The 27449-nt window shown below is 39.7% G+C and overlaps 2 protein-coding genes across 2 annotated transcripts in view; both read left to right on the top strand.

The window, feature by feature from the left end:
• The window catches only part of cubn (cubilin (intrinsic factor-cobalamin receptor)), a 279349-nt gene extending 278181 nt beyond the window's left edge, over positions 1–1168 (top strand). Inside the window, exons 66-67 of the mRNA XM_030123898.1 lie at positions 261–367; positions 1049–1168. Of these exons, the coding sequence (XP_029979758.1) occupies positions 261–367; positions 1049–1168 (227 nt within the window). The remainder of the gene's footprint in view (positions 1–260; positions 368–1048) is intronic.
• LOC115411484 (glycogen debranching enzyme-like) lies at positions 258–26318 on the top strand. The gene is given in 18 exon segments (XM_030123643.1): positions 258–367; positions 1049–1159; positions 2003–2097; positions 2100–2136; positions 3847–3977; positions 4055–4191; positions 7156–7289; positions 9172–9347; positions 11960–12062; positions 13239–13464; positions 15641–15749; positions 17167–17302; positions 19196–19308; positions 21479–21690; positions 22560–22657; positions 23915–24002; positions 24181–24314; positions 25872–26318. Coding segments are annotated over 16 exon segments (2043 nt in total). The 5' UTR covers positions 258–367; positions 1049–1159; positions 2003–2006; the 3' UTR covers positions 25990–26318.
• The last annotated feature ends 1131 nt before the right edge of the window (positions 26319–27449 follow it).

The following is a 27449-nucleotide window of genomic DNA, read 5'->3' as shown; positions in this document are numbered from 1 at the left end:
AGATATTGGTTAAATTATTCTTATTTCTCTTAAGACATTTCAGGTTGTTCATATTTTTTGTTAAAGGATCATTCATACATGTAAAGTTTGTCTGTATATCCTGAACTAAAAGGATTCTCACTCCCATGACTGTTAATGCGTGGTGTCATTTTTGTTTGACATTTGGGACTGGACCCTTTGGTGGTCCGGTTCTGGTCCAGGGGTCGTATGTTTGACACCCCTGGTGTTTCAGACTGTCACTTCCTGTTTTCTCCTCACAGGTCGGATTAAGGAGGTGGTGTTGGAGGCTCAGGTTACTGTGAAGTCTGCAGCCGACAGAGGCGGCGGCGTCCCAGAGTACACTATGGACCTCAGAGAACATATACCGGTATGAGAAGTTTAACCCTGAACCATCATGTGAACACCACTGAAGTTCAACACAAGTGTGTTCAAAGCTCATATTACACACTGCAAGACATTTTAGACACAGGCATATTTACCAGTGGCAGCTGGTTGTCAATAGGGGGCGCTAGGACACCGCAATCTGTGCAGCATTCATTCTTTTCTTTTTTTTTTTTTTTTATTTGGTTTTTATTGGAAAAGGAGCAAGATATCTCAGCGTTACCATTCATACATATGATATCTATTAGAGTCCTTTTTGTATCTCTTATTTTATACATATAAAAGTGTCAAACAGAAAATAAAAAGGAAATTTTAAAAAACTAATATATGAACTGAGTGCTTACAGTTTTGGTATTTCTCACTTAAAAAAAAAAAGAAGAAAATCACAGCTTTCAATACCTCTGGGTTCTTTAACTATTACACATGTTTATGCTAAAGTAAAACATAAGCAAAGAATAAAGACAGGGAGATTATAAAGAAGACATTTTTAGAGGACTGATACAAATTCTGGGCGGCTAGAGGATACATTCATTCTTTTCATATTCAACTGAGAATCCACTATCAGAAAATTTTTTCGGTGCATGACTGCGGCAGGTGTTTGTGGACATTCTCTGCGTCTCTGTTTGAAGCTCAATAACACACTGCAGTCGTCTTCACTGTTTTCCAGCTCCACGACAGTAAATTGGTGAAAAAAACAGACGTGTTATTGAAGGCCAACGGTGTGGTCCAGAAGGTGTTTTTCCACATGTTCCCTCCAGGCAGCGGTCATCGTCTTCAGGTCAGCTAGTTGCTACTTGGGCTTTGGTGAAACAAACAGCAGAGGTTCAGCAGAATCAGCTTTATGAGTGTGAAGACAGTATCTAGTCCAGCTGACACAGTCATTAGCGTGTCTCACAGGTCACAATCAGTTTCTTTTAGGTTCCACATTCGGTCCAATTTGATCGGAACTCAGACCAGTAAAATAATAGTTGATAAGTAATGACAAATCCATTTTTTTCTCTGTTTTAGTGCAAAAAAATAACATTAAATTCTGAAAATATTACATTTCCAAATTATCCAAACAAAAAAATGTGAATAACTCGAAAAAAACTTAAATTATTAAGAAAAATAAGTGCAATTTTAACAATATTATGCCTGAACTTAGCATTTATACATGTGCATTAAACAGATCAGATCAACAAAAGTGGAAAAAACATTTAATAAGAGGCAGAACATTGTTAAAATTACTTATTTTCTTAATAAATGTTATGTTCATATTTGTTCAGGTTGTTCACATTTTATTGTAAAGGATAGTTTGTTAATGTGAATATTTTCATAATTTAATGTTTGGGTTTTTTTGCACTAAAACAAAGCAAAACATTTGGAGTCATTATTTATTGGTCACTATATTATTGTTTTACTTTAGATCATATTGGTCTGAATGTGGAAGCTGAACTACACCAGTTCAACGTCCTCGACTGTTATTGTCTTCAGTATAATTTTTGCTCTTTACAAATACAACCCATGGGCTGGTTTTGGCCCACGGGCCGGATGTCTGACACCAGTGTTGAATCTGCTCTAATCTGGATCTGCTTCCAGCTCCAGAGGTCTGTAGTTGAAGTCCTTGTGTGTTCCTCTTCAGGGTGATGTTGGACCCTGGTTCCCAGGAGCAGCTGGGGTTCCTGCGACACCACCTGGTCCAGTTTAATCCTCAGTATCAGAACGGCAGCCTTACAGAGCCCAGCCCCCGTCTGTTCTCACTAAGCCTCTGATGACGTGAGTGTTTGGATCCAAAAGGATTATTAAAAGATCTGATCAGAACCGGTTCCACATTCAGCCCAATGTGACCTCAAGTGGGCTGCACCAGTAAAGTTATAGAAAAATAACTTATAAATATGGACAGTTCTGAAATGTTCTGTTTGTTTTTGTGCAAAGAAAGAAAAATTTAATTATGAAATAAAAAAAAAAACATGCAATTTTTAACTATATTATGCCTCAGTTTATCATTTATACATTTACATTACAGATCTACAGAGAGGATTAGGGCCACTGGAAAAAAATAAATAAAAGTAACGTATAAATATATATTTTTTTATTATTCTGAGATTAAAGTCAGAATTCAGAGAAAAAGTCAGAATTCTGACTTTTTTCTCAGTACAATAATAAGAAAAAATATATGTCCTGGACTTTTTTTTTTTTTTTTTCCCAGTGGCCCTAATCCTCTTCCGTACAGATGGGATCTACAAAGCAGTTAATAACTGGCAGAATATAGTTAAAATGTAGCTGTTTGGAATTTGGAATTGTTATTATTTACAGTTTTGTGCTTTTATTTGACTGGTCTGACCCACTTATGAGCACACTGGGCCCAAAATGAGTTTGACACCATGACCGTTAATGTTTTTAATGTAATTTTGCACTTTGAAAATTCATCCCATGGACTGCATTGGATTCTATGGAGGGTCGGTTTTGGCCCACGGGCTGTATTGTTGAGCCCCTTGGCTTAGAGTATTAGTTAGGGAGAATTCTGAGGTGTTCAATAAATACAAGCCTTAATAAATACTAGCGGCATTGTACCCGTGGTGCCATTGTGTGTGAAAAGTGACTAGACGTCATTGTAAATGGACACAGCAAGAGCAGCAGCAATTTTGTGAAAGATTGCCATGCTGTAATTTGTTCACTTTACTTGGGAGTGGATATCGAAGGAATATTTTCAAGACACAATTGTGCATTTAGGCAGTTTGCTTATTTCAGTACCATCAATTTATAGTATATGCAGGGAAATATTTGCATTGATTTATTTCGATCTGCAACACAGAAAGTCACACACTGTGCTGTAACTGTTGATAATAACATCAGTTACATGTATACAAACCTGGTCCTGTTTCTGTCTTGGTCATTTAGTGAAATACATGGAACAGCTGTATTTCAGTACATGACCGAAAATGGAGTATGGCAGCAGGGATGAAGACTTGAAAGTAGAGAGAGGCTAAATCGCCGAGCATACCTCACAACACTTGAACATGGACATAAAATTGTGCCAGAGCAGGGACCCTGTCTGTGTTTGGCTGTGAGCCGGTCACCTGGGTAAAATCTCCCAGCATACCTCACAACACTTGAACATGGACATAAAATTGCGTGTAGTAGATAGTCAGGGAATGTTTCTATGTATTTGGTGAGTCTGGCGGTGATCGGGCCTGTGAAGGCTGAGGAAAAGGCGTACAAACGCCCTGTCATGTGATGATGCAGAATGCAACATCGATCGGACAAAGACGCGCAGACGGGTTTGGACAAAGACGCGCGCAGAACGTCCATTATAGTAGGATATATTTCATCCCCAAAAGAAAGTGTATTTTTCTGTTGTCGATGACACTTTTCCGTCTAACACAGAAGTGTTTTTGTGCTCAAAACCTCCCTGTGTTTGAACCTTGTGAACAGTGCATTCGTGTCTCCTGCCGTTTAAGTCTCCTGTGCTGTCCTCGTCCTCAGCATCATGTCCAGGTTGACGCTGGCCGACTTGAACGTGTTGTTGTTCCGATGTGAAGCTGAGGAGCAGGAGGATGGAGGAGGATGCTATGACGTTCCTTCGTGGATGCCCCTGAAGTACGGAGGCCTTCAAGGTAAAAACATGAAGACGGTAAACGCATCAGAAGTTCAGCGTGGTCACTCAGTGGACATCATCATGTCCATTTTTCAGGTCTGGTGTCAGTGCTGGCAGAACTCCGCCCTCTAAATGACCTCAGTCATCCACTGTGTGCCAACCTGAGGAAAGGACCCTGGATGATGGACTATGTGTCCCAGCGTCTACTGGCCCACAGGGGGGCCCTGGCACTGGTAAGTTCTCCTCCCATCAGCCCTCAGGACTGGGCTGGACCTCCTTTATGATGTCCGTGATGTCCACGTCTCATAGTTTGTGTTTCCTCTGGATCGATATATTTAGGTATTTATTCAAATGCCGACATGGTGGAGGATTATTTTTGTTTTGCTTTTTTGTTTATTTTTTGGGGGGGAATTCTGCGAGCTCTTTTATATATGTATTCTATGGGTATTTTGCTCATTTATTTATATATTCTATGGGTATTTTGCTCATTTATTTATATATTCTATGGGTATTTTGCTCATTTATTTATATATTCTATGGGTATTTTGCTCTTTTATTTATATATCCTATGGGTATTTTGCTCTTTTATTTATATATCCTATGGCAGGCGTGTCCAAAGTCCGGCCTGGGGGCCAATCACGGCCTGCGGTCAGATTTTCTACGGCCCACAGCTTGGGTTTTATATTATATTATTTATGGCCCACTTGGACTGTTGAACCGAGTCCATGAATCATAAAAGGTTCCAAATGCAGTTCCTCCTTTCACCTCATGGTGGCAGCACCACTCTAACTCTATCTGGCTCTGTGACCTTACCGTGAACCCTTTCACTAATTTCTAACCATGGCGCCTGTAAATAAAAAGCGAAAGTTGACAGTGAGGGCCGCCGCTTCCAGGAGAAATGGGAATTACAATTTTTTTTTCACTGAAAATTGAGGCAATTGTGTTTGCCTAATTTGTCAACAGACTGTTGCCTTGTTTAAGGAATTCAACGTAAAGAGACACGAGCAGACAAAACATGCTAACGAATACGACAAGCTAGCAGGGAGTGAGCGCTTAGAAAAAGTGAAGCAAATTCCAACTGCTTTAAACTCACAACAGTGACTCTGCATGTGAACCTGAGTTCAGTGAATTCACCACCAGGGCAGGATACCAAGTTGCCAGGTTAGTTGCCTCTAACTGCTGGTGTTATGTACTTGTAGATGTGACACAAATATTACTTTCTGAATGATTTGTGGGAAGACTAGAGTAAGAGTCATATGTTTTCATCTTAAACATTAACAGACTTTGCATTACTGAGTAATATATGAGTAATGATTACTCATATAAGTCATGTTTAAAATGAATGTGGGGTTAAGATTTGTATCAACTTGTTGGACGTTTCAGATACTCCACACAGTTTGTTCTATGTTATCTGACTCCAGATGTGAAAGGAAGGCAGAAATGTTTTTTTTTTTAACTTGTTCACACCTGAGTGGCTCAGATTTGGTTACATTGCCATTTTAAAAAATGATATTGTGACAATGAAAATAAAATTGTTGTAGAACAGCGCTTTTATATGTAATTTTTACTGTTTAAAAAACATCCGAAGGGACCACTAGCCCCTGGCAATGTCCACATTATCAGATCTGGCCCTCTTTAAAAAAAGTTTGGACACCCCTGATCTATGGGTATTTTGCTGTTTTATGTATATATTCTATGGGTATTTTGCTGTTTTATGTATATATTCTATGGGTATTTTGCTGTTTTATGTATATATTCTATGGGTATTTTGCTCTTTTATTTATATATTCTATGGGTATTTTGCTCTTTTATTTATATATTCTATGGGTATTTTGCTGTTTTATGTATATATTCTATGGGTATTTTGCTGTTTTATTTATATATTCTATGGGTATTTTGCTCTTTTATTTATATATTCTATGGGTATTTTGCTGTTTTATGTATATATTCTATGGGTATTTTGCTGTTTTATGTATATATTCTATGGGTATTTTGCTGTTTTATGTATATATTCTATGGGTATTTTGCTGTTTTATGTATATATTCTATGGGTATTTTGCTGTTTTATTTATATATTCTATGGGTATTTTGCTCTTTTATTTATATATTCTATGGGTATTTTGCTGTTTTATGTATATATTCTATGGGTATTTTGCTCTTTTATTTATATATTCTATGGGTATTTTGCTGTTTTATTTATATATTCTATGGGTATTTTGCTGTTTTATTTATATATTCTATGGGTATTATGCTGTTTTATTTATATATTCTATGGGTATTATGCTGTTTTATTTATATATTCTATGGGTATTTTGCTGTTTTATTTATATATTCTATGGGTATTTTGCTCTTTTATTTATATATTCTATGGGTATTTTGCTGTTTTATGTATATATTCTATGGGTATTTTGCTCTTTTATTTATGTATTCTATGGGTATTTTGCTGTTTTATTTATATATTCTATGGGTATTTTGCTCTTTTATTTATATATTCTATGGGTATTTTGCTCTTTTATTTATATATTCTATGGGTATTTTGCTGTTTTATTTATATATTCTATGGGTATTTTGCTGTTTTATTTATATATTCTATGGGTATTATGCTGTTTTATTTATATATTCTATGGGTATTTTGCTGTTTTATTTATATATTCTATGGGTATTTTGCTGTTTTATTTATATATTCTATGGGTATTTTGCTCTTTTATTTATATATTCTATGGGTATTTTGCTTATTTGTTTGTACTAAAGGAAAAGTAGTATTGTGACATTGCAGGTCCTACATGTAGGAGCACTGTGTTGTTAAATACTGGTTCTTTCAATCATCCTAACAGCACCCTTCACTGTCTGAAAGAGGCAGATGTTAGTGCCTTTTGCTGGGATTGAACAGAAATAATGTTCTGATGTTGGATAATTCATGAACTGTCCAAATCCTGCACAGTAAGTTTTTACAGAGAAAAGTTTTGTGATATAGCAGTAGATCCTGTTCTGATCAAATACAAACTTGTTTCGTATTTGTGCATATTTCTGCTGTGGTGAATTTTTTTTCCAGGGAATAATATTTTAAAAGAAGGAACAAAACAAACAAAAAACATCATCTTGTTAACAGTATGGTATATTGTGATATATCCCAGTATTGTGATTTGTATCGTATCACTAGATTCTTGCTAAAACACGCCCCTCCGTCTGACCTCCAGGTGGGCCTTTGGTTCCAGGCCATGTTCACATACCTGAAGCACATCCCCTCTTACCTGGTGCCGTGTTATTTCGATGCCATCATCCAAGGAGCCTACACCACTGCTCTGCAGGCGACCTTCAAACACATGTCAAGGTCTGTGACCCCTTTGTGGAGGTTTGATTTAAACCTCATTTCCAGGAAAGATGGGACATCTTCTGAAATTCAGACAAAACTAAAATGCGATTGGTTCGTTTGAACATACATGACCATTTTTCCCCCTAGCAGCGCTGGGTTTCAGCAGCTGCTAAATATGTGTTCTGTTTGCATGTTTGTTTGTTGGAAGCGCCAAGGAGGAGTCAGGATTCATCTTTGTCTCATTTTTATAAATGTAATCTGATCTGACCATAAACAAAACCTTACTTAGTTCCAAGGACCCACACCAGGAAGGAAATGGGTTCAGACGTTCCAACACATATCACTTTTATTGTCCGTATAACCTGATCCCCAAACTATGGGCTGATCCAGTGGGCTCGGTGGGTTGGGTCACCAAAAAATGAGCTGGAGTTGAAGCAGATGTGCTAACTCTGTTGAAGCCTATACTGACAGTGTGTTCAGTTCTTATCTCCTGTGTCCAACAATCCTATGTGTGAATGTGTGTTTAAAAGTGTGTCTAAGGGCAGATCTAAGTCCTGTGTTCATAGATCTGTCAGTTTGGTATACTGACCAAGATGGTTCAACCAACCCATGAAACAAAGGAATCCTATCAAAACACATTAACTATTAATTAATAATCACATTAAACTTTAGACTTCAACTATTTAAATTAAATAATATTGCAGTTCTGAATATGGTCTCACATATGATGTGTAATACAATGCTATAAACAGTACAGTTTTGATATTCAGAACAAAAGGAGACAAAGACCTAAACTTTCAGAGCAGGTGCTGAGTGTGAACACCAAAAGAAAGTATTTAGGTCACTTTATTATGGATCACATGTCCGATGACAGGCCGGATGTTATATGCCCAGGCCAATATGTTGGCAAGAAAATTCTCACGTTGTTTCCACAGTAACTAGGGAGCCTCTGAACGTCCAAATATGGTCATATCTGATGACCATGAAAAGATGAAGAACTGTATTTGACACCAATTATTGACATGGATTGATAGAGTTAGTGGATCAACAGGAATTAAACAGTTTAGATCAATTTAGGGTTTAGGTTAAAGGTGGACATTTGGGTCTGTAAGGGTTAAAGGTGGACGTTTGGGTGTTTAAGGGTTAGTGGTGGGTGTTTGGGTGTTTAAGGGTTAGTGGTGGGTGTTTGGGTGTTTAAGGGTTAGTGGTGGGTGTTTAAGGGTTAGTGGTGGGTGTTTAAGGGTTAGTGGTGGGTGTTTAAGGGTTAGTGGTGGGTGTTTAAGGGTTAGTGGTGGACGTTTGAGTGTTTAAGGGTTAGTGGTGGACGTTTGGGTGTTTAAGGGTTAGTGGTGGGTGTTTGGGTGTTTAAGGGTTAGTGGTGGGTGTTTAAGGGTTAGTGGTGGACGTTTGAGTGTTTAAGGGTTAGTGGTGGGTGTTTGGGTGTTTAAGGGTTAGTGGTGGGTGTTTAAGGGTTAGTGGTGGACGTTTGGGTGTTTAAGGGTTAGTGGTGGGGTTTTGGGTGTTTAAGGGTTAGTGGTGGGTGTTTGGGTGTTTACAGGGTTAGTGGGGGGTGTTTAAGGGTTAGTGGTGGACGTTTGGGTGTTTAAGGGTTAGTGGTGGGTGTTTGGGGTGTTTAAGGGTTAGTGGTGGGTGTTTAAGGGTTAGTGGTGGACGTTTGGGTGTTTAAGGGTTAGTGGTGGGTGTTTGGGTGTTTAAGGGTTAGTGGGTGGTGTTTAAGGGTTAGTGGTGGACGGTTGGGGTTTACGGGTTAGTGGGTGGGTTGTTGGGTGTTTAAGGGTTAGTGGTGGGTGTTTAAGGGTGGTGGTCTTCAGCTCCTGTTCATCTGATGCTCTTTGTTTTGTAACCTGCGCCCGTCTATGTTCTCCTCGGTTCTTGTCAGTTTCGTTCAGGGTGCTTCCAGTCTGGTCAAACAGCTGGCTCTGGCTTCAGTGCAGATGTGTGGATTCAGTCGGGTTCAGTCGCTGCCCCCCCCCTCCCCTCGCCTTGAAGATGTCCCACACTGTCAGAATGAAGACACCAAACAGCAGCGGCAGTGTTGTGTGACAGTGGCTGCAGGTTCGGGCCTTTTCTACATGTTCCAGACACACAACACGAAAACACAAACCACAAAACAGAAAAAAAAAATCACAAAATATGTGTAATTCAGATAATTAAACATTGATACAGCATTGTATGTCTGTATGATCTAAGAACGAAATTAAATGAGTTCAGTGATCAAACCTCAGGGTCCATATGTATGAATGTTAGCCCTCATTAAAGCCCAGAGGGAATCTCTAAGTGCAACATGAGTTTGTATGGTTTGAGGGTAATAATCATAATGTTCATGTTCCTGCTGCCCTCCTGTGGTAACAGTGGGAACCATTTTTATGATCTCGCTCATGCCTCTGAAAATCGACTGTGTTGCATTTATAAGCTGTTATAAAGTAAAAGTAATTCATTAGAAAATGTTGTGGTGAAGATCCACAAAGAAATAATGTTTTTAATGATGAAAATCAAAATATGGATATGTTTCTCTGAAGATTCTCAGTTAGAACAGAACAGAACAGAACAGAATATCTTTATTGTCACTGAAACAAGTCCAGTATAATTCAAAGTACCATCCAGTCTGTACTTCAGCATCACATCTGTTTTTCCACAGAATGCTTCTGTCGTGTCACAATAAGGTTCATAATATGTGTTCCATCCATAGTTACATTAATTTCAGATTACTGATGATGATGATGAATGGGACCTCTGCATGCCATCCCAGATTAGAGTCTGGACTTTATGGAGGATAATCCATGTGTGGATGATATCTGATGGTCCTGCTGATCCTGATCAGTCCTGATATTGTCTTCTTTTTGACATTAGAGACATGAGCGGCTAGAGTTCAACAAACAGCCTGGCCAAAAAAAAGGAACTGCCTGGGTTTAAGTGAGCAAATAGTTTGGATCCTTCCATCAGTCAGTCCTGCAGTGGATCAGACTGTTTGAGCTGGAACAGGTTATTGAACTGGACCTGATCCAGTCTCATGTCTTTAACCTCAGACAGACTGGACAATAACAGGACTGATCCAGACCATCAGACTTATGACAGTGGTTCAGGGACAATCAGACAGCATTCACACATGGATTATCCTCCATAAAGTCCAGACTCTAATCTGGGATGGAATGCAGACTTGATGCAGCGGTCCGATTCTCCATCATCAATAATCAAAAATGAACGCAACTATGGAAGGAACAAATATTATGAACCTTATTGTGACACGACAGAAGCATTCTGTGCAACACAGATGTGACAGTGAATGTGTCCTGGAACCAAAACCAAAGGCAGTGCAGTCAAATACTGCATGTGCGACTTGTTTGGGTCGGACAGTGTAGTTTAGCCCAGTGGTTCTGAACTGGTCTGGGTTCTGGACCCACTATCACCCCTCAAAGACCAGACCAGACCCACATTAGTAACAGTTCCACTCCTCAAATGTATTTAATAAACAGATGTTGTGTTTTGAACCTGAGATAATCCAGAATATGATGGTCTGAAAACACAGACCAGTTTAATGATAAACCAAACTGACCAGCAGGTGGAGACCATACATATTTAACACTAAATTAAGTCCATTTGAACCAAAACTAAAAATGAACTCAGTTAAATTCAAAGTTCATTCAGTCACTGACTGTAGAATTAAACCCACTGAGGTTGGAGTCCAAAGGAGGAAAAACCAGATCTGATGGAGTTGGTGTCAGACCTGAGTTTAAATGTCAGATGAGTTTAAACTGTTGGTTCTTCTTTTATGGTGTTAAATGTCTGGTGTTAATTATCATTACAGTGCATTAGCGCCCCCTACTGTTAGAGAGTGTGAATGGACGGGGCTCAGATCCATCCTACTGTATAACACACGTTCTGTGTCCCATCGATGTTCCAGCACAGGAGGCGTTTGTTCAGCTTTTCCTCAGCCTTCACAGGCCCCATCGCTGCCAAACTCACCAAATGAACACAAACATGACCTGACTATCTGCGACGCACAATTTTATGTCTGTATTCAAATGTTGTGAGGCATGTTGGGAGATTTGAGCCTCTGTCTACTTTGAATTCTTCATCCCTGCCGCCATACTCCATTTTTGGAAGTGGTTCTGCTGCCGTTCATGACATTTCTACTGTTAGCAGACCACGCTAACATGTGAAGGCTGCAGTTCACTAGCGCTGGATGAATGGAATCCCACTGCACAGACCAAACACATCCATGCTCTTCCCTTCAGGCCTCACAGGTTGGCTCCAATTATCACCTGCACAATGCAGGAGTAAATGGTAGTTTACAAATGGACAGTGGTGGCAGACAGGTTCTACTGAACATGCTATCATACAATGGCACCACGGGTACAATGCCACTAGTAAAAATAAAACACAGGATTGGTTTCATAACATTATTATTTGCCCAGAGGCCCACGACCCACTGAACATGAGTTTGAGACCCACGTTAGGGTCATGACCCACTAGTTGATAATTCTGATTAAAGCTTGAATAGGTTATGAACTAACAGTTGATTTATGTGAGTGGACGTATGGTTGTTGTTTATCAGTTAACAGCCTTTTTCTAAATGTGTTTCCTTCATGTGTGAGGAGAACAAACCCACATGATCCGTCCGTTCTTCATCCGTTGTTCTCTGCTGACGGTGGTTCTGTCTGTTGTAGGTCTTCCACTCTCCTGTGCAGGGACGCTTCGTTGTTGGGGTCGGGACACCTTCGTCTCCCTCAGAGGTTTGCTGTTGTTAACTGGCAGACACCTGGAGGCTCGGTGAGTCCAGGACACGACCCCAACATCCTGTCTGTCAGACCCAGGCTGGATCTAAGACACTCCTCTACAGTCTGTTGAATCAAAGACAACAAGACAACAACAATCAAACATTCAAGTGTTTAGAGAACGGCTAAAAATGACACAGGATGGACAGAAGAAGTCCAGCTACTGTTTCCTTTGGCTTTTACTACCGCATGCATTTCAGATTCAGATTCCTGTGTTGTCATTTAAACATTACATCATAGATGCACCGCAAAATGAAATGACGCTGCATTGGTGTCCGTAAAACCACAGATGCGTGTATGTTACATTTTAGAAAAGAAACACCTGGATTCAACGGGTCCACAGACTCTGGTTCGTTTGTACATGAGTTAGGTCAGGGCTGTCACACTCATGTTAGTTCAGTTCCACATACAGCCTAACATGATGTAAAGTGGGCCGGACCAGTAAAATAATAGAAATAATAGGATAAGAACTTTTGGGTGAAAAAAGTAAATTCTGTAATGAAAATGTTTACATCTAGGAATTGTACTTGAACGTAACATAAGCAAACATGAACAACCTGAAAATTCTTTTGTAAAACCAGTGCAATGTTAACAATATTCTGCCTCAGTTTATCATTTATACATGTGCATCACAACTTACAGATCACAGTGGATCTACAAATACACCAAACATTTAATAACAGGGAAAATGTTATTAAAATTCCACATACTTCTCTTAAGACATTTCAGATATTCACATTTTTTTGTAAAAGGATAGTTATTTTTGTACAATCTTCTTCTTTTTACACTAAAACAAAGAGACAAATTTACAGTTTTCATTATGTATTGATTATGACAGTATCAATAATCCACTTTAGACTGAAATGACCTAAAATAATTTGAAAATCTTTGATTGTTAATATCTTCAGTGTAATTTTTGCATTTCGCAAATTCATCCCCGGGGCCAGATTGAACCCTTTGGCGGGCCGGATTTGGCCCCTGGGCCGTATGTTTGACACCTGTGAGTTAAGCCATTATGATATAGGATAACGATATGAGACTATAAAAGAGCCAGAGTCGGACAAAAGGACAGGTTTCCTGTTGTTGTCCCAGACCAGATGTCACAAGGCAGCCTAAAACAGTCCACCCAGTTCCTGTAACACCTGTGTTTTTGTTTTGTAACTGTGCGTAGGAACATCATCCTGGCTTTTGGAGGTACACTACGCTATGGTCTGATCCCCAACGAGCTGGGCCGAGGAACCGACGCACGCTACAACTGCCGGGACGCTGTGTGGTGGTGGCTGCAGAGTGTTCAGGAGTACTGCTCACTGGTACCAGGAGGGGTCTCCATACTCAGGTGTCCCGTCTCCAGGATGTACCCCACAAATGTGTCTGAGCCTCAGCCGGCTGGAGCCTGGGTATCTGCACATGCTCACTGTAGGCCACACCCCTGGGTTTGGAGCTTGGTTAAAGTGTACAAATACGGACATTTTCTAAATATCCTTTCAAAAACAGTTTTAACAAGTGGTTCCAGACACAACTAACCCCGCGCCTCGCATGTGTTGTAGCTTATTTTAGCACTGATCCAGCTGATGTCATCATGTCTGTGCGTGTGCTGGTGTCATCATAGACACAGACACAGTTCCACCATTATACAGTCATGGGAAAAATTCTTAGCCCCCCCCCCCTTGTTTTCTTCAATTTCTTGTTCATTTTAATTCCTGGTCCAACTAAAGGTCCATTTGTTTGGACAAATATAATGATACCAACAAAAAGAGCTGATATCTATGCATTGAACATGTTTTCTGGATAAAAACCAAAGTCCCTTCAGTTCTTCCATCAGTATGTGTGTGATTGTACTGACACAAACAGTGCTTTGATTCATTCCATGTTTTCTGTTCTGTCTGTTTTAGTCACATGACACACACAGGAGTTAGGACTGGATTACAGAACCAGTGTTTTGGAGGACTTTGGATGGAATGATCCTTTTTTCCACGACTAAGTAAATGTGGGGAAAAAAAGATCTTAAAATTCATAAAAAATTTGAACTTTGATCCACTTTTCCCAAAATGTACGCACATCTATTCTGCATTACTGGTAATCTATAAACCCAATATGGTATAAATTCAACCAATAGTTTTGCTGCTAAAGCAGTGTTTTTCAACCTTGGGGTCGGGACCCCACGTGGAGTCTCCTGGAATTCAAATGGGGTCGCCTGAAATTTCTGGTAATTGATAAAAAATTTTAATAAAAACTTACTAATAAAAATCTGTGTTGAGTTGACAGAGACAATCATAATCCATAAAAGACAAACTGTGGTTGTGAAACTGCAGCACTGTGGTTCTGTTTCTGTGTCAAATGTTCACTGTGGTCAGTTTCAGATGCTGCAGCTCTTTCATAATTCATAGTTCCAGTTCTTGTTTGTTCAGTATTAATTGTCCTCCTTGTAAATCCCAGCTGGACTGACTGGACAGATCCTGACCTTTGTGCAGTAATCTACACCTGGATTTACTGCCTCTGTCCACAATAATAGACATTATATAGACTAAATGTCCTCAAAAATTAAGCTGTATTTGAAACATAGGATAGAAAACTATTACAGGATCAAAAACTATTTAATTTGAGCAAAAAAAAAAAAGTCTCTGTTTTGAATGTCTGGGGTCGACAGAAATGTGTGAAGTTAAAATGGGGTCAGGAGTAAAAAAAGGTTGGAAACCAGTGGACTGAAGTGTTCACAAATAAACAAAGACACAAACCAAACCAAAAACAATACCAAAAAAAAAAAAAAAATCTAATGTAAAAATAATTTTTTAAAAGTGTAATGTTTGTCACAATCTTCAAGACAGTTGTCTGATAACTTTGAATTGTCTGTTAACTGTCCATGGTGTAGTTTCATATCTGTGATTTTACTCCATTGTTTAGACCAGGACTGTCAAACCCATTTTAGTTCAGGTTCCACATCCTCCCAGTAGGATCTGAAGTGGATCAGAACCAGTCAAATAAGAACAGAATCATATAGAAACAACGTCAACTCCAAATATACATATATATACATATATATACATAAAACTATGTTTTAAAGTGAAAAAGTAAAATTACATTATGAAAACCTTTACATCTACAAACTATCGTTTAAAACAATGTGAATAACACGAACAACCATGAAAAAAGTGAAAATTATAAAGATAAATAATTTCAGTCATTTGTGTTGGTGCAGTAATTGAACACTGTTTATTTACAATGTGCTGATTTTAGTGGTTGAGTCAGAATTTTTAAAATCATCTAAAAATGAACAACTTTTGAATTCTGACCTGATACAAACTGTGAAAAATATTCTGACCTTTTAAAACATGAAGTTTAAAGTGTGCTTCATATGTTCAGCTGGACACTAGAGGGTTAAGTAGAGTTCATCTAAATCTGATATTGTACGGAAATATTTGCATAAATAAGGTTACTGCTTATTTCTTCCACCCAGAAACATTTATTTATTTAATGTTAAGCCTAAAAAACTTAACTTAAGCTCCAGACTCATGATCCCAGTGTGGCGTAAACAGTGATTGCAGTGACAGTGTGTGAACTGTGTTTGTTCTGCAGGACCAACCGCTGTATGACGTCATCCAGGAGGCCATGCAAAGACACATGCAGGGGATTCATTTCACTGAGAAGAACACTGCAGCGCTGCACACACACATGAACCAGGAAGGTAACAGAAGATAAGAGTTCATTCATTTATTTATTTATGGATGCTTCCATGAAACTGGGTTTATTTTAGTATCTGACACTGTTCCATCTGTTTAGACCCAATAATCAAAGGTCAGTGTAGACAGATTTACCCCAGGATGGACCCAATGATGACCTCAGAGAAATACACAAAAAATTATACTCTGAGCAATCCCATAATTAATGAATTTATCATCAAATACTGGGTCCAAAAATAGGACCCAAATATGGACATTAGATCTCCCTAGGTGTCGGTGCATCAGATGTGTAAACATGTGTGTAAATGCTCTTCTACAGACTCTAAATACAGACACTGGGTTCAATGTGTGGATCCTAGTGGTTTTTCTAATCCACACATGTGGGTTTGGCATCAGTCTGAGTCTCATTATTCCAGGTTTGGTGTGGAACCCATCGTGTCCACTGGTGTTACATACAGAGCCTGAACATTTAAACACATATAAATCACCAGTGATTTTTCAACAGCGGTCATTTTTCTGAAACACTCTGCCTTGAATAATTAGTTTAATTCCCAAAATGCATCTGTGAGAGAATAAAGAGATATTCAATAAAATAGTAGTGTGTAATTTTCGTGTCCTTTTTACCGTGTTACATGCAGATTTATGTATTAAATATAATGTTAAATAATATAAAAATGTGTTTTATCTGAAAAATAGTTTCTCTTTTATCTCAGTGAGTATTTCTTTTTCAAATGGACCCAAAGTGTTTCCAAACCTGCTTCAGAACATTCATCTACATCTGGGTTGAATTTTTAGTCCTGTGTCCTGTTTTTAGAATCAGTTTCACACAAGAGCCAAACGCAAACTATTACACTGAGATATTAACAGTCAAGGACGTAAAAATCATTTTGTTCATGTTCCACATATAAGTGGACCAGACAAGTAAAATACCATCGTAATATACAATAATGATAACTCCAAATTTATGTCTTTGTTTTGGTGTAAAAAAAAAAAAAAAAAAAAAGAAAATTTCATGAATATGTTTACATTTACAAACTATCCTTTTACAAAAAATGTGAAAAACTCAAAATGTCTTAAGAGAATTAGTGCAGTTTTACCAATACTCTGTCTGTTGTTAAAAGTGTGTATTTGTAGATCCACTGCATCTGTGCGTTATAATTCACATGTGTAAATGATAAACTGAGGCAGAATACTGACAAAATTGCACTTATTTTTCTTAAGATATTTCAGATTGTTTGTGTTATTCACATTTTCCAGAAAACTTTGTAGATTTTCATAATGTAACTTATTTTACTGGTCGGGCCCACGTCAGATCATACTGGTCTGAATGTTGAACCTGAACTAAAAGGACTTGGACAGCTCTGTTTTAGACCGTCTCAGTTCAAGTCATGTGATGAGCTGCTGACTCTGCTGCTCCTCCAGGGTTCACTGTGGAGGCAGGAGTGGACCAGAGCACCGGCTTCATCTACGGAGGAAACCGCTTCAACTGTGGAACCTGGATGGACAAGATGGGGGAGAGTGACAAGGCCCACAACAAAGGGTGCCCCGCTACACCCAGGTAAACATACACCCGCTACACCCAGTTAAACATATGCAGCTACACCCAGGTAAACATACACCTGCTACATCCAGGTAAACATACACCTGCTACACCCAGGTAAACATACACCCGCTACACCCAGGTAAACATACACCTGCTACACCCAGGTAAACATACCCCCGCTACACCCAGGTAAACATATGCAGCTACACCCAGGTAAACATACACCTGCTACATCCAGGTAAACATACACCTGCTACACCCAGGTAAACATACACCCGCTACACCCAGGTAAACATATCCCAGCTACACCCCGGTAAACATAGACCTGCTACACCCAGGTAAACATACCCCCGCTACACCCAGGTAAAGATATGCAGCTACACCCAGGTAAACATACACCTGCTACATCCAGGTAAACATACACCTGCTACACCCAGGTAAACATACACCCGCTACACCCAGGTAAACATACCCCCGCTACACCCAGGTAAACATACACCCGCTACACCCAGGTAAACATACCCCCGCTACACCCAGGTAAACATACCCCCGCTACACCCAGGTAAACATATGCAGCTACACCCAGGTAAACATACACCTGCTACATCCAGGTAAACATACACCTGCTACACCCAGGTAAACATACACCCGCTACACCCAGGTAAACATATCCCAGCTACACCCCGGTAAACATAGACCTGCTACACCCAGGTAAACATACACCAGCTACACCCAGGTAAACATACCCCCGCTACACCCAGGTAAACATACACCCGCTACACCCAGGTAAACATACCCCCGCTACACCCAGGTAAACATATGCAGCTACACCCAGGTAAACATACACCAGCTACACCCAGGTAAACATACCCCCGCTACACCCAGGTAAACATACACCCGCTACACCCAGGTAAACATATGCAGCTACACCCAGGTAAACATACACCAGCTACACCCAGGTAAACATACCCCCGCTACACCCAGGTAAACATACACCCACTACACCCAGGTAAACATACCCCCGCTACACCCAGGTAAACATATGCAGCTACACCCAGGTAAACATACACCTGCTACATCCAGGTAAACATACACCTGCTACACCCAGGTAAACATACACCCGCTACACCCAGGTAAACATATCCCAGCTACACCCTGGTAAACATAGACCTGCTACACCCAGGTAAACATACACCAGCTACACCCAGGTAAACATACCCCAGCTAAACTATAGTGAAATATTCATGTTTTTATCTCTTATCAGCACAAACAGGACATATTACAGCTGTAGACATGATGTATCCAAATACTTTTGTCCATATACTATATAATGTTGATATAAATTCAGTCCAAACCATTTGTGAGTCATTTTGGAAACAAAGATAATAATTTAAACCAGACTAACCAATGCACTGATATTTATCCCATAATATAAAACTATATTATATGGCCTTACTCAGTATTGTTCTGTATCCCAGACCCCTGTTAGAAAAACGACACTAAAAAAAAACCTTTCAATTAGCGTGTTCTGTACCTTCTACTAATGAATAATTGTCCTCACTTTCATTTTGTTGATTATTTTACTCATTTTGTTGATAATTATGTTCATTTTGTTTATTATTTTGGTCTTTTTTACAGTTTTGTTTGTAATATTTTATCCAGTTTTGTTGATTATCTTGGTGTTTTTTTTTTACTCGTTTTAGATATTGTTGAGTATTTTTGCTTATTTTGTTGATTGTTTTGGTCTTTTTTACTCATTTTGTTGAGTATTTTCTTGATTTTCTTGATAATTATGTGTGTGTGTGTGTGGTGTGTGTGTGTGTGTGTGTGTGTGCATGTGTGTGTGTGTGTGTGTGTGTGTGTGTGTGTGTGTGTGTGTGTGTGTGCATGTGTGTGTGTGTGTTTCAGGGATGGCTGTGCAGTAGAGATCGTCGGCCTGTGTAAGTCGACTGTGCGCTGGCTGGTGAAGCTCTTTAATGAAGGCCACTTCCCCTACGCAGCAGTTAATGTGCGCAGTGGAGGTATCTATAAATATCTATAATTACAAAACAAGGTGCTAATGAAGGCTCAAAAATGTCCAAGAATGAAGCAGACACACTGTTGTTCTTCCATCTGCTTTAATTTACATTTATTGATGAATCAGTATTATAGACGATGACCTTTTTTTTGCCAATTTCATTCTTTTTTCTTCCATTTTGTTCAGTTTGTGGCTTCTTTTATTAATGTTACTTATTATTTTATTGATTTCTTATAAATTTTTCTTCATTTTATTAATTACTTTCCCTCTTTGTTCATTTTTTTGCTATTTTAATTTTTTTGCTTTATTTTAGTACATTTTTGCTTTGTTTTCCACATTATTTATTATTTTGTAGGTTTTTTTGTCATTTTTGCTCATTTCATCCACTGTCATAGCTCCAACTCCATCGGTTTGACTGGTCAATCAATGCTGTAGAAGATGACAGTGTTTCCACAGTAACTACAGAGCGTCTAAACGTCCAAATATGGTCATATCTGATGGCCATGAAAAGATGAAGAACTGTATTTGACACCAATTATTGACATGGACTGATAGAATTAGTGGATCAACAGGGATTAAACAGTTTAAATCCGTAGATGGTTTAGGTTAAAGGTGGACGTTTGGGTCTGTAAGGGTTAAAGGAGGACGTTTGGGTCTGTAAGGGTTAAAGGTGGACGTTTGGGTCTGTAAGGGTTAAAGGAGGACGTTTGGGTCTGTAAGGGTTAAAGGTGGACGTTTGGGTCTGTAAGGGTTAAAGGTGGACGTTTGGGTCTGTAAGGGTTAAAGGTGGACGTTTGGGTCTGTAAGGGTTAAAGGTGGACGTTTGGGTCTTTAAGGGTTAAAGGTGGACGTTTGGGTCTTTAAGGGTTAAAGGTGGACGTTTGGGTCTGTAAGGGTTAAAGGTGGACCTTTGGGTCTGTAAGGGTTAAAGGTGGACGTTTGGGTCTGTAAGGGATAAAGGTGGATGTTTGGGTCTGTAAGGGTTAAAGGTGGACGTTTGGGTCTTTAAGGATTAAAGGTGGACGTTTGGGTCTGTAAGGGTTAAAGGTGGACGTTTGGGTCTGTAAGGGTTAAAGGTGGACGTTTGGGTCTTTAAGGGTTAAAGGTGGACGTTTGGGTCTTTAAGGGTCAAAGGTGGACGTTTGGGTCTTTAAGGGTTAAAGGTGGACGTTTGGGTCTGTAAGGGTTAAAGGTGGACGTTTGGGTCTTTAAGGGTTAAAGGTGGACGTTTGGGTCTGTAAGGGTTAAAGGTGGACGTTTGGGTCTGTAAGGGATAAAGGTGGACGTTTGGGTGTTTAAGGGTTAAAGGTGGACGTTTGGGTCTGTAAGGGTTAAAGGTGGACATTTGGGTCTTTAAGGGTTAAAGGTGGACGTTTGGGTCTGTAAGGGTTAAAGGTGGACGTTTGGGTGTTTAAGGGTTAAAGGTGGACGTTTGGGTGTTTAAGGGTTAAAGGTGGACGTTTGGGTGTTTAAGGGTTAAAGGTGGACGTTTGGGTCTGTAAGGGTTAAAGGTGGACATTTGGGTCTTTAAGGGTTAAAGGTGGACGTTTGGGTCTGTAAGGGTTAAAGGTGGACGTTTGGGTGTTTAAGGGTTAAAGGTGGACGTTTGGGTGTTTAAGGGTTAAAGGTGGACGTTTGGGTGTTTAAGGGTTAAAGGTGGACGTTTGGGTCTGTAAGGGTTAAAGGTGGACATTTGGGTCTTTAAGGGTTAAAGGTGGACGTTTGGGTCTGTAAGGGTTAAAGGTGGACGTTTGGGTGTTTAAGGGTTAAAGGTGGACGTTTGGGTGTTTAAGGGTTAAAGGTGGACGTTTGGGTGTTTAAGGGTTAAAGGTGGACGTTTGGGTCTGTAAGGGTTAAAGGTGGACATTTGGGTCTTTAAGGGTTAAAGGTGGACGTTTGGGTCTGTAAGGGTTAAAGGTGGACGTTTGGGTGTTTAAGGGTTAAAGGTGGACGTTTGGTGTGTTTAAGGGTTAAAGGTGGACGTTTGGGTGTTTAAGGGTTAAAGGTGGACGTTTGGGTCTGTAAGGGTTAAAGGTGGACATTTGGGTCTTTAAGGGTTAAAGGTGGACGTTTGGGTCTGTAAGGGTTAAAGGTGGACGTTTGGGTCTGTAAGGGTTCTAACATGCCTTCACAGTTCGTTGATAATGTCAGAAGTTGATGTGTGTTTATTTTAGGACGGACGTTCTCTGTCTCATATGTGGACTGGGATCGAAGGATCCAGGAGAACTTTGAGAGGAAGTTCTATATTTCCCATGATGCCACAGACCCTGAGGAGGATCACCCAGAGCTGGTCCATAAGAGGGGGATCTACAGGGACACTGTGGGGGCGTCCAGCCCCTGGTGTGACTACCAGCTCCGACCCAACTTCACCATCGCCATGACAGTGGTGCGTAGCTGGAGTTAGTGTCCCCACCTCTGTAGGACTAGGACTGTGGATCTGCAGGAGTGTGGGGATACGATACCAGTCACACTACTAGGATATGATATGATGTCATAATACTGTTAAAAAGGCAGTTGTTTTGTTTGTTTACTTTTTTCAGTGATTATTTCCTTGAAGCATTGAATTACAGCATAAATCTGCACAAATACTAAACACATTTTTATTTGATCCCAACAGGATCTAATGTTCTGTCACTGTGTTCAAAGTGAAATTCTGTTTTACAGACATTCCAGTTTCAGATCCTGTTCACATGTTCAGATTCTATTAGTTCACAGCTAACATCAGAACAGGATTGTTGTCCATCAAAGGATGCTTTAAATATCATATATCATATCTGATCCACCAGGTCTGAATGCTCACATATTAGTTTTGAACAAACCAAACCATAATCTAACACAGACACGTCCAACACACGTTCATTCCTTTTCTAAATGCTCCCAGTTCTTCCTCATTAGTGTCAGTCCTGTAGTGTCACTAAAGGCCTGTGGGGAAGGAACTCCTCCCCCTGGTGGATTATCTGTGTATTGCATGGATCTAATTGTATACATCAGGTTTGACAAGAAAGTAAATATCACACAGGTCATGTGAGGGCTTCAGAAGTCATGGATCAAATCTGAAACGTTTGGTGTTAAAGGGTTAAACTGTATGAACCCAGAGCTACAGCTGTTTCTGTTTAACTGAGTTTTACAAAATGTGTGACTACACAAGCAGAAATATTACCAAATAGTGTGTGTGTGTGTGTGTGTGTGTGTGTGTGTGTGTGTGTGTGTGTGTGTGTGTGTGTGTGTGTGTGTGTGTGTGTGTCCTTCCTGTAGGCTCCAGAGCTCTTCTCAGTGGACCAGGCCTGGGGGGCTCTGGCTGTGGCTGAGCAGAAGCTGCTGGGTCCTCTGGGGATGAAGACCCTGGACCCAGAGTCAGTATTTTCATGTGTCCTGTTCAGCCTGTCTGTGTGTGAACAGTACACTGGTATTACTGCTATTACTATTATTATATGAAGAGTGCATTTATTATTTAACAATAGAACATAAAAAATATAAATAGAACAAGAAAATACAGAACAGCAGACATTCCAAGACAGTAGATAATAAGAAGAAAAAGACAGAAAGTACAAGAATAAATGAATGAATTCAACAAAAAACCTAAATATAACTGAATACATTAAAGAGAAGAAAGACATGAGACTGTTACTGTTAAAGGTGTCAGTGTGCTTTGATGACCTCACATTAGATTCCTGGCCTCCTGAGGCAGAACCACTGGACTGTACCTGGGTCACATCTGTCTGCACTGAGCTCTGAAACTCCTGCAATGTCAGCAAACACCCTGTGTCGTTATTTTACAGAAAAGGATTTTAAAAAGTGATGAACATGCTGGGCTCTTTCCTTTTCTTTGTCCTCCTTTTTAAACAGTTACATGAAAACTAGAGCAGGAGTTTGATTTTAACTTAATACAATATAGAGACAGTTATGGACCAACCTCTGTGGGAGAAGAACCCAGCATTTAGATCAGCAGAAAAAAACCAAAATAAGTAATGATAATATTAATAATAATCATAGTAAAGTAATAACACTGCATCTTATGGAAAACTTGCCATATATTAACAAACCACTCTTTCTTTCTCTTTGTTTGTTCTTTATTTCTTTCTGTCTGTTTCTCTTTGTTCTTTAGTTCTTTCTCTATTTCTTTGTCATTCTTGTTTTATCTCTTTCTTTTTCTCTGTCTTTCTTTGTTCTTTCTTTCTGTCTTTTTTCTATTTTTCTCCCACTTTTTTTTTATCTCTTTCTGTATGTTCTTTGTTTATCTCTTTCTTTGTCTTTCTTTAATCTCTTTCTTTCTTTCTTTCTTTCTTTCTTTCTTTCTTTCTTTTCTTTCTTTCTCCATGTGCTTTATGTTTGATTCATCCACATTAGTGTTATTTTCATAGAATGTGTGTGTTTTTTCTGTCAGTGCTGATTCCTGCTGCTGTAAACATGACGTCCTTCTGACCTTCTGTCCTTCTGACCTTCTGTCCTTCTGACCTTCTGTCCTTCTGTCCTTCTGACCTTCTGTCCTTCTGTCCCTCTGACCTTCTGTCCTTCTGTCCTTCTGACCTTCTGTCCTTCTGACCTTCTGACCTTCTGTCCTTCTGACCTTCTGACCTTCTGACCTTCTGTCCTTCTGTCTTTGATCTCAGTGACCTGATGTACTGTGGAGTCTACGACAGTGACCTGGACAACGATAACGTCCTTCAGGCTAAAGGCTTCAGTTATCATCAAGGCCCAGTAGGAAAACTCAGCCTGTTCATCCTGTTTGTGTGACTGTTCCTTTAATTGTTGTGTTTTATTCTTCTACTCATGTACTTTGTACCTATACTCTTTAGATAATTGAATACTTTTTACAGTTAAAGTCTCTTCTGTGTCTGTGTATTTTCTTCTTCTCATATTTCTGATACCCTTTCAGGAGTGGGTGTGGCCTGTAGGCTACTTCCTGCGTGCCAAACTCTACTATGCAAAGAAAATGGGAAAGGAGACGTACGATAAAACTGTAACCCTGGTGAAAAATGTCCTGTCTCGCCATGCTGCGTATTTGGAGAGGTGAGAGACACGATCAGCACCAACACTGTAGAGCATTAGTGTCAAACTGGTTTGAGTGAAAGACAAGAAGAAGAAAAGAAAAGAAAACCCACTGGTTTGAGTTCAGGGCCCACATACAGCCAGTATGATCTGCAGGGGATCACACCAATCAAACAAAAGCAGAATGAACTGGAAATAAAGACAAGCCTAGGCTTTTCTCTTTGGTTTAGTACAAAAAAAAAAAACTTAAATTAAAAAAAATAGTTTCATTTACAAACTATCCAAACAAAAATGGTGTGAATAACCTGAAAAAGCTGAAATTTATTAAGTAAACCAAGTGCCATTTCAACAATATTATTTCTTAATTTATCATTTATACATGTGTTCCAGATCAGATCGACAGGCACAAAACATTTAGTAACTAATGTTAAAATTGCACTGAATTTTCTTTAGACACTTCAGGTTGTTCATTAGAGGTCGACTGATATGAGTTTTTCTAAAGCTGATGTCGATTTTTAAAAATTATGTCTGCCAGTGGCCGATATCGACAGCCGATTTTTGAGCCGATATTTAAGGCGTTTTTTAATTTTTGTTTGTTTCTGGGGTTTTTTAAGCACTTTGACTGTAAAATACAATTGAAATATGAAAACATGAATACAATATGAATACATGTACATATAATACTGTTTTAACATTTCTGGAACTTCAGGTGCTGCCCACACAGGTGCCTGATCAAATATCTGATCACATTTTTACTACTGATCAAATATCGGCTTTCAAAAAAAAATTAAGACTGATATGGGAAAAAAATCTATATATTGGCCCAATATATCTGCCAACTGGTCTACCTCTGTTGGGGCATTTATATTATTTTTAAATTTTTTGGATAATGATAAATCAAAATAAGGTCATTGATTAATGAATTTTGATTGATTTCATGTTGTTTTCAGCTGCTCACGCCCTCGTCCTGGTCGGACCGTCCTCGTCCTGTGGTTGTGGACAGAGGACAGCCGCTTCTGTCCTGGTCTGACCGGCACGAGGAAAGAGTGACACAGTTTATCTACCGCTAAATATACGCCAAATACGGCATATCTGCCGTAAGAAGGTTTTTTGGTTTGATTATTGTGAAGTTGAAGTCAACCACAGAGAATATTTTTGTTGGTGAAAATAAATTGGGATCATTTTGAATATAAAAAATATCTCTGCAAGTGCTTATTAAAGAATTTAGTCAGTCATAGACCTCCTCCTCAGACTACTCTGTTATTTTTATTTTTTACCCTTTTTCCGTTTGAATCCAAGAGTAGCCGTAACAACCTCTATTGTTCATATTTGATCAGGTTATTGACATTTTATTGTGAAAGGACAGTTAATGTGAGTGTGTTTAGTATTCTTATTTGACTTTAAATCATATTATTCTGAATGTGGAACCTGAACTAAAATGATTAATATTTTAGTGTAATTTTTGCGTTTCACACGTTCATCCCACAGGTCCGGACCGGACCCTTTGGTGGGCCAGATTTGGCCCCTGAGCCACATGTTTGACCCCCCTTGCACTATTCTGTTCTTTTTTTTCTGTAGGTCTCCATGGAAGGGTCTACCGGAGCTGACCAATGAAAAAGGCCAACGGTGTCACTACAGCTGTGAGAGCCAGGCCTCCTCTGCAGCCTCCATCCTGGAGGTCCTTTATGACCTTTGACCCCTCTGCATCACTCAGACACAGCCTGTACTTACTGTACAATCCAATCAGTCACAAAAAGCACATTTGTTTTTCTTTTTGTGCCCAGTAAGCAGTTTCCGCCTCAGTACTGGTGTGTTTGGTGTCCAGTTCGATCTCATCTACATCAGAATGACTTCCTTTAACCCTTTTCCAGAGGCTGCAGTCGGGTGGTCCACACTCATATAGAACCTGTTCTGTACGACTCTGTCGTCCTCCCCCAGCTCCCTGTGCTGTGTTAGTACAGAATTATTCACTATTAAACTGTTCAGAATCCCATTTCCAGAAGCAGTGGTTTTGTTTGAACCTTTATTTAAAGACTCAGTGATACTTCTGTAGCAGCTCCTAAATACGTTTTTTTGCCTCTATTTGACTAATAAGTGATTTGTCACTGTTTATTATTACCTCCACCGAGGACGGCAGAGGTTCTGTTTTCATCAGGGTTTGTGTGTCTGTGTGCAGGATAACTGGAAAAGTTATGGAAGGATTTTCACGACATTTTCAGGAAATGTTGATACTGGCACAAGGAACAAATGATTACATTTTGGTGGTGATCGGGGGGGTGGGGGTGGGGGTGGGGGGGTGATCTGCCTTGGTGGAGGTCTGTGCTCTCAGAATGCTTTTCTAGTTGTAACCTGTGATTTATCATTGAGATTAAAAACTCTTGCAGAGAGAGATGGCAACAGCAGGAGTTTGTTAAAACCCACAGTAAAAGTCAGTTCTAAACCCTGACATGAAAGACTAGATTAAACACATGCATATAAACACCATCAATAATTTAAAAGGTACTAAAGATATAACAGTAATGTTCCTTTGAGTTCAGGTTCCAGATCAGACAGGATCACAGTTCAAGATGGACGACCAAGTCAGAGAACGGAACCAGGTCCAGTCCAGTAGTCCAGTGGTGGTCAGACGAAGACGGATGGAAGAAGAGAGTCTACACTGTCTCTTGATTGGGGGGTTGGGGGGGGGGGGGGGATGTTGTCGGTTGGTCCGTGGTCCTTCGGTGCATCTGGGGACCAGGCTCTGCTGCTCCCAGTTGATCCAGATCCGACTGGAGCGGTGAGCGTCACAGTCCCAGCTCATCTGACAGATCCGGGTCAGACCAACCAGACCCAGATGAACCTGGGCTGTGGCGGTGAATGACCCATGACCCACGGGGACGCCCCCCGCTCGGCCCGCCTTGTTTCTCTACGGCTGATTTTCTACGAAGCTCCCTCCTTGGATTGGTGTGTTTGTCGTCTTTCTGACTAGTCTCAACACTCTTCTATTCTACCACGTCCTGCTGCACCACCGCCACCTACTGATCCTGTGATTTATTCATTATAATATATATGTTATATATCATTTATTATTGATTTGTATGTTGTTTGCCAGTACACTAAATTCTATGATAACAAGCCTGATGTTCGCCAACAAGTCCCCCCCCCCCCAACTAAAAA

The sequence above is a fragment of the Sphaeramia orbicularis genome, chromosome 20 (genome assembly GCF_902148855.1).
Source record: "Sphaeramia orbicularis chromosome 20, fSphaOr1.1, whole genome shotgun sequence".
In the NCBI taxonomy this organism is placed as follows: domain Eukaryota; kingdom Metazoa; phylum Chordata; class Actinopteri; order Kurtiformes; family Apogonidae; genus Sphaeramia; species Sphaeramia orbicularis.
The sequence above is the reverse complement of the archived record's forward strand: the minus strand, read 5'-3'. Positions and strand labels throughout refer to the sequence as shown.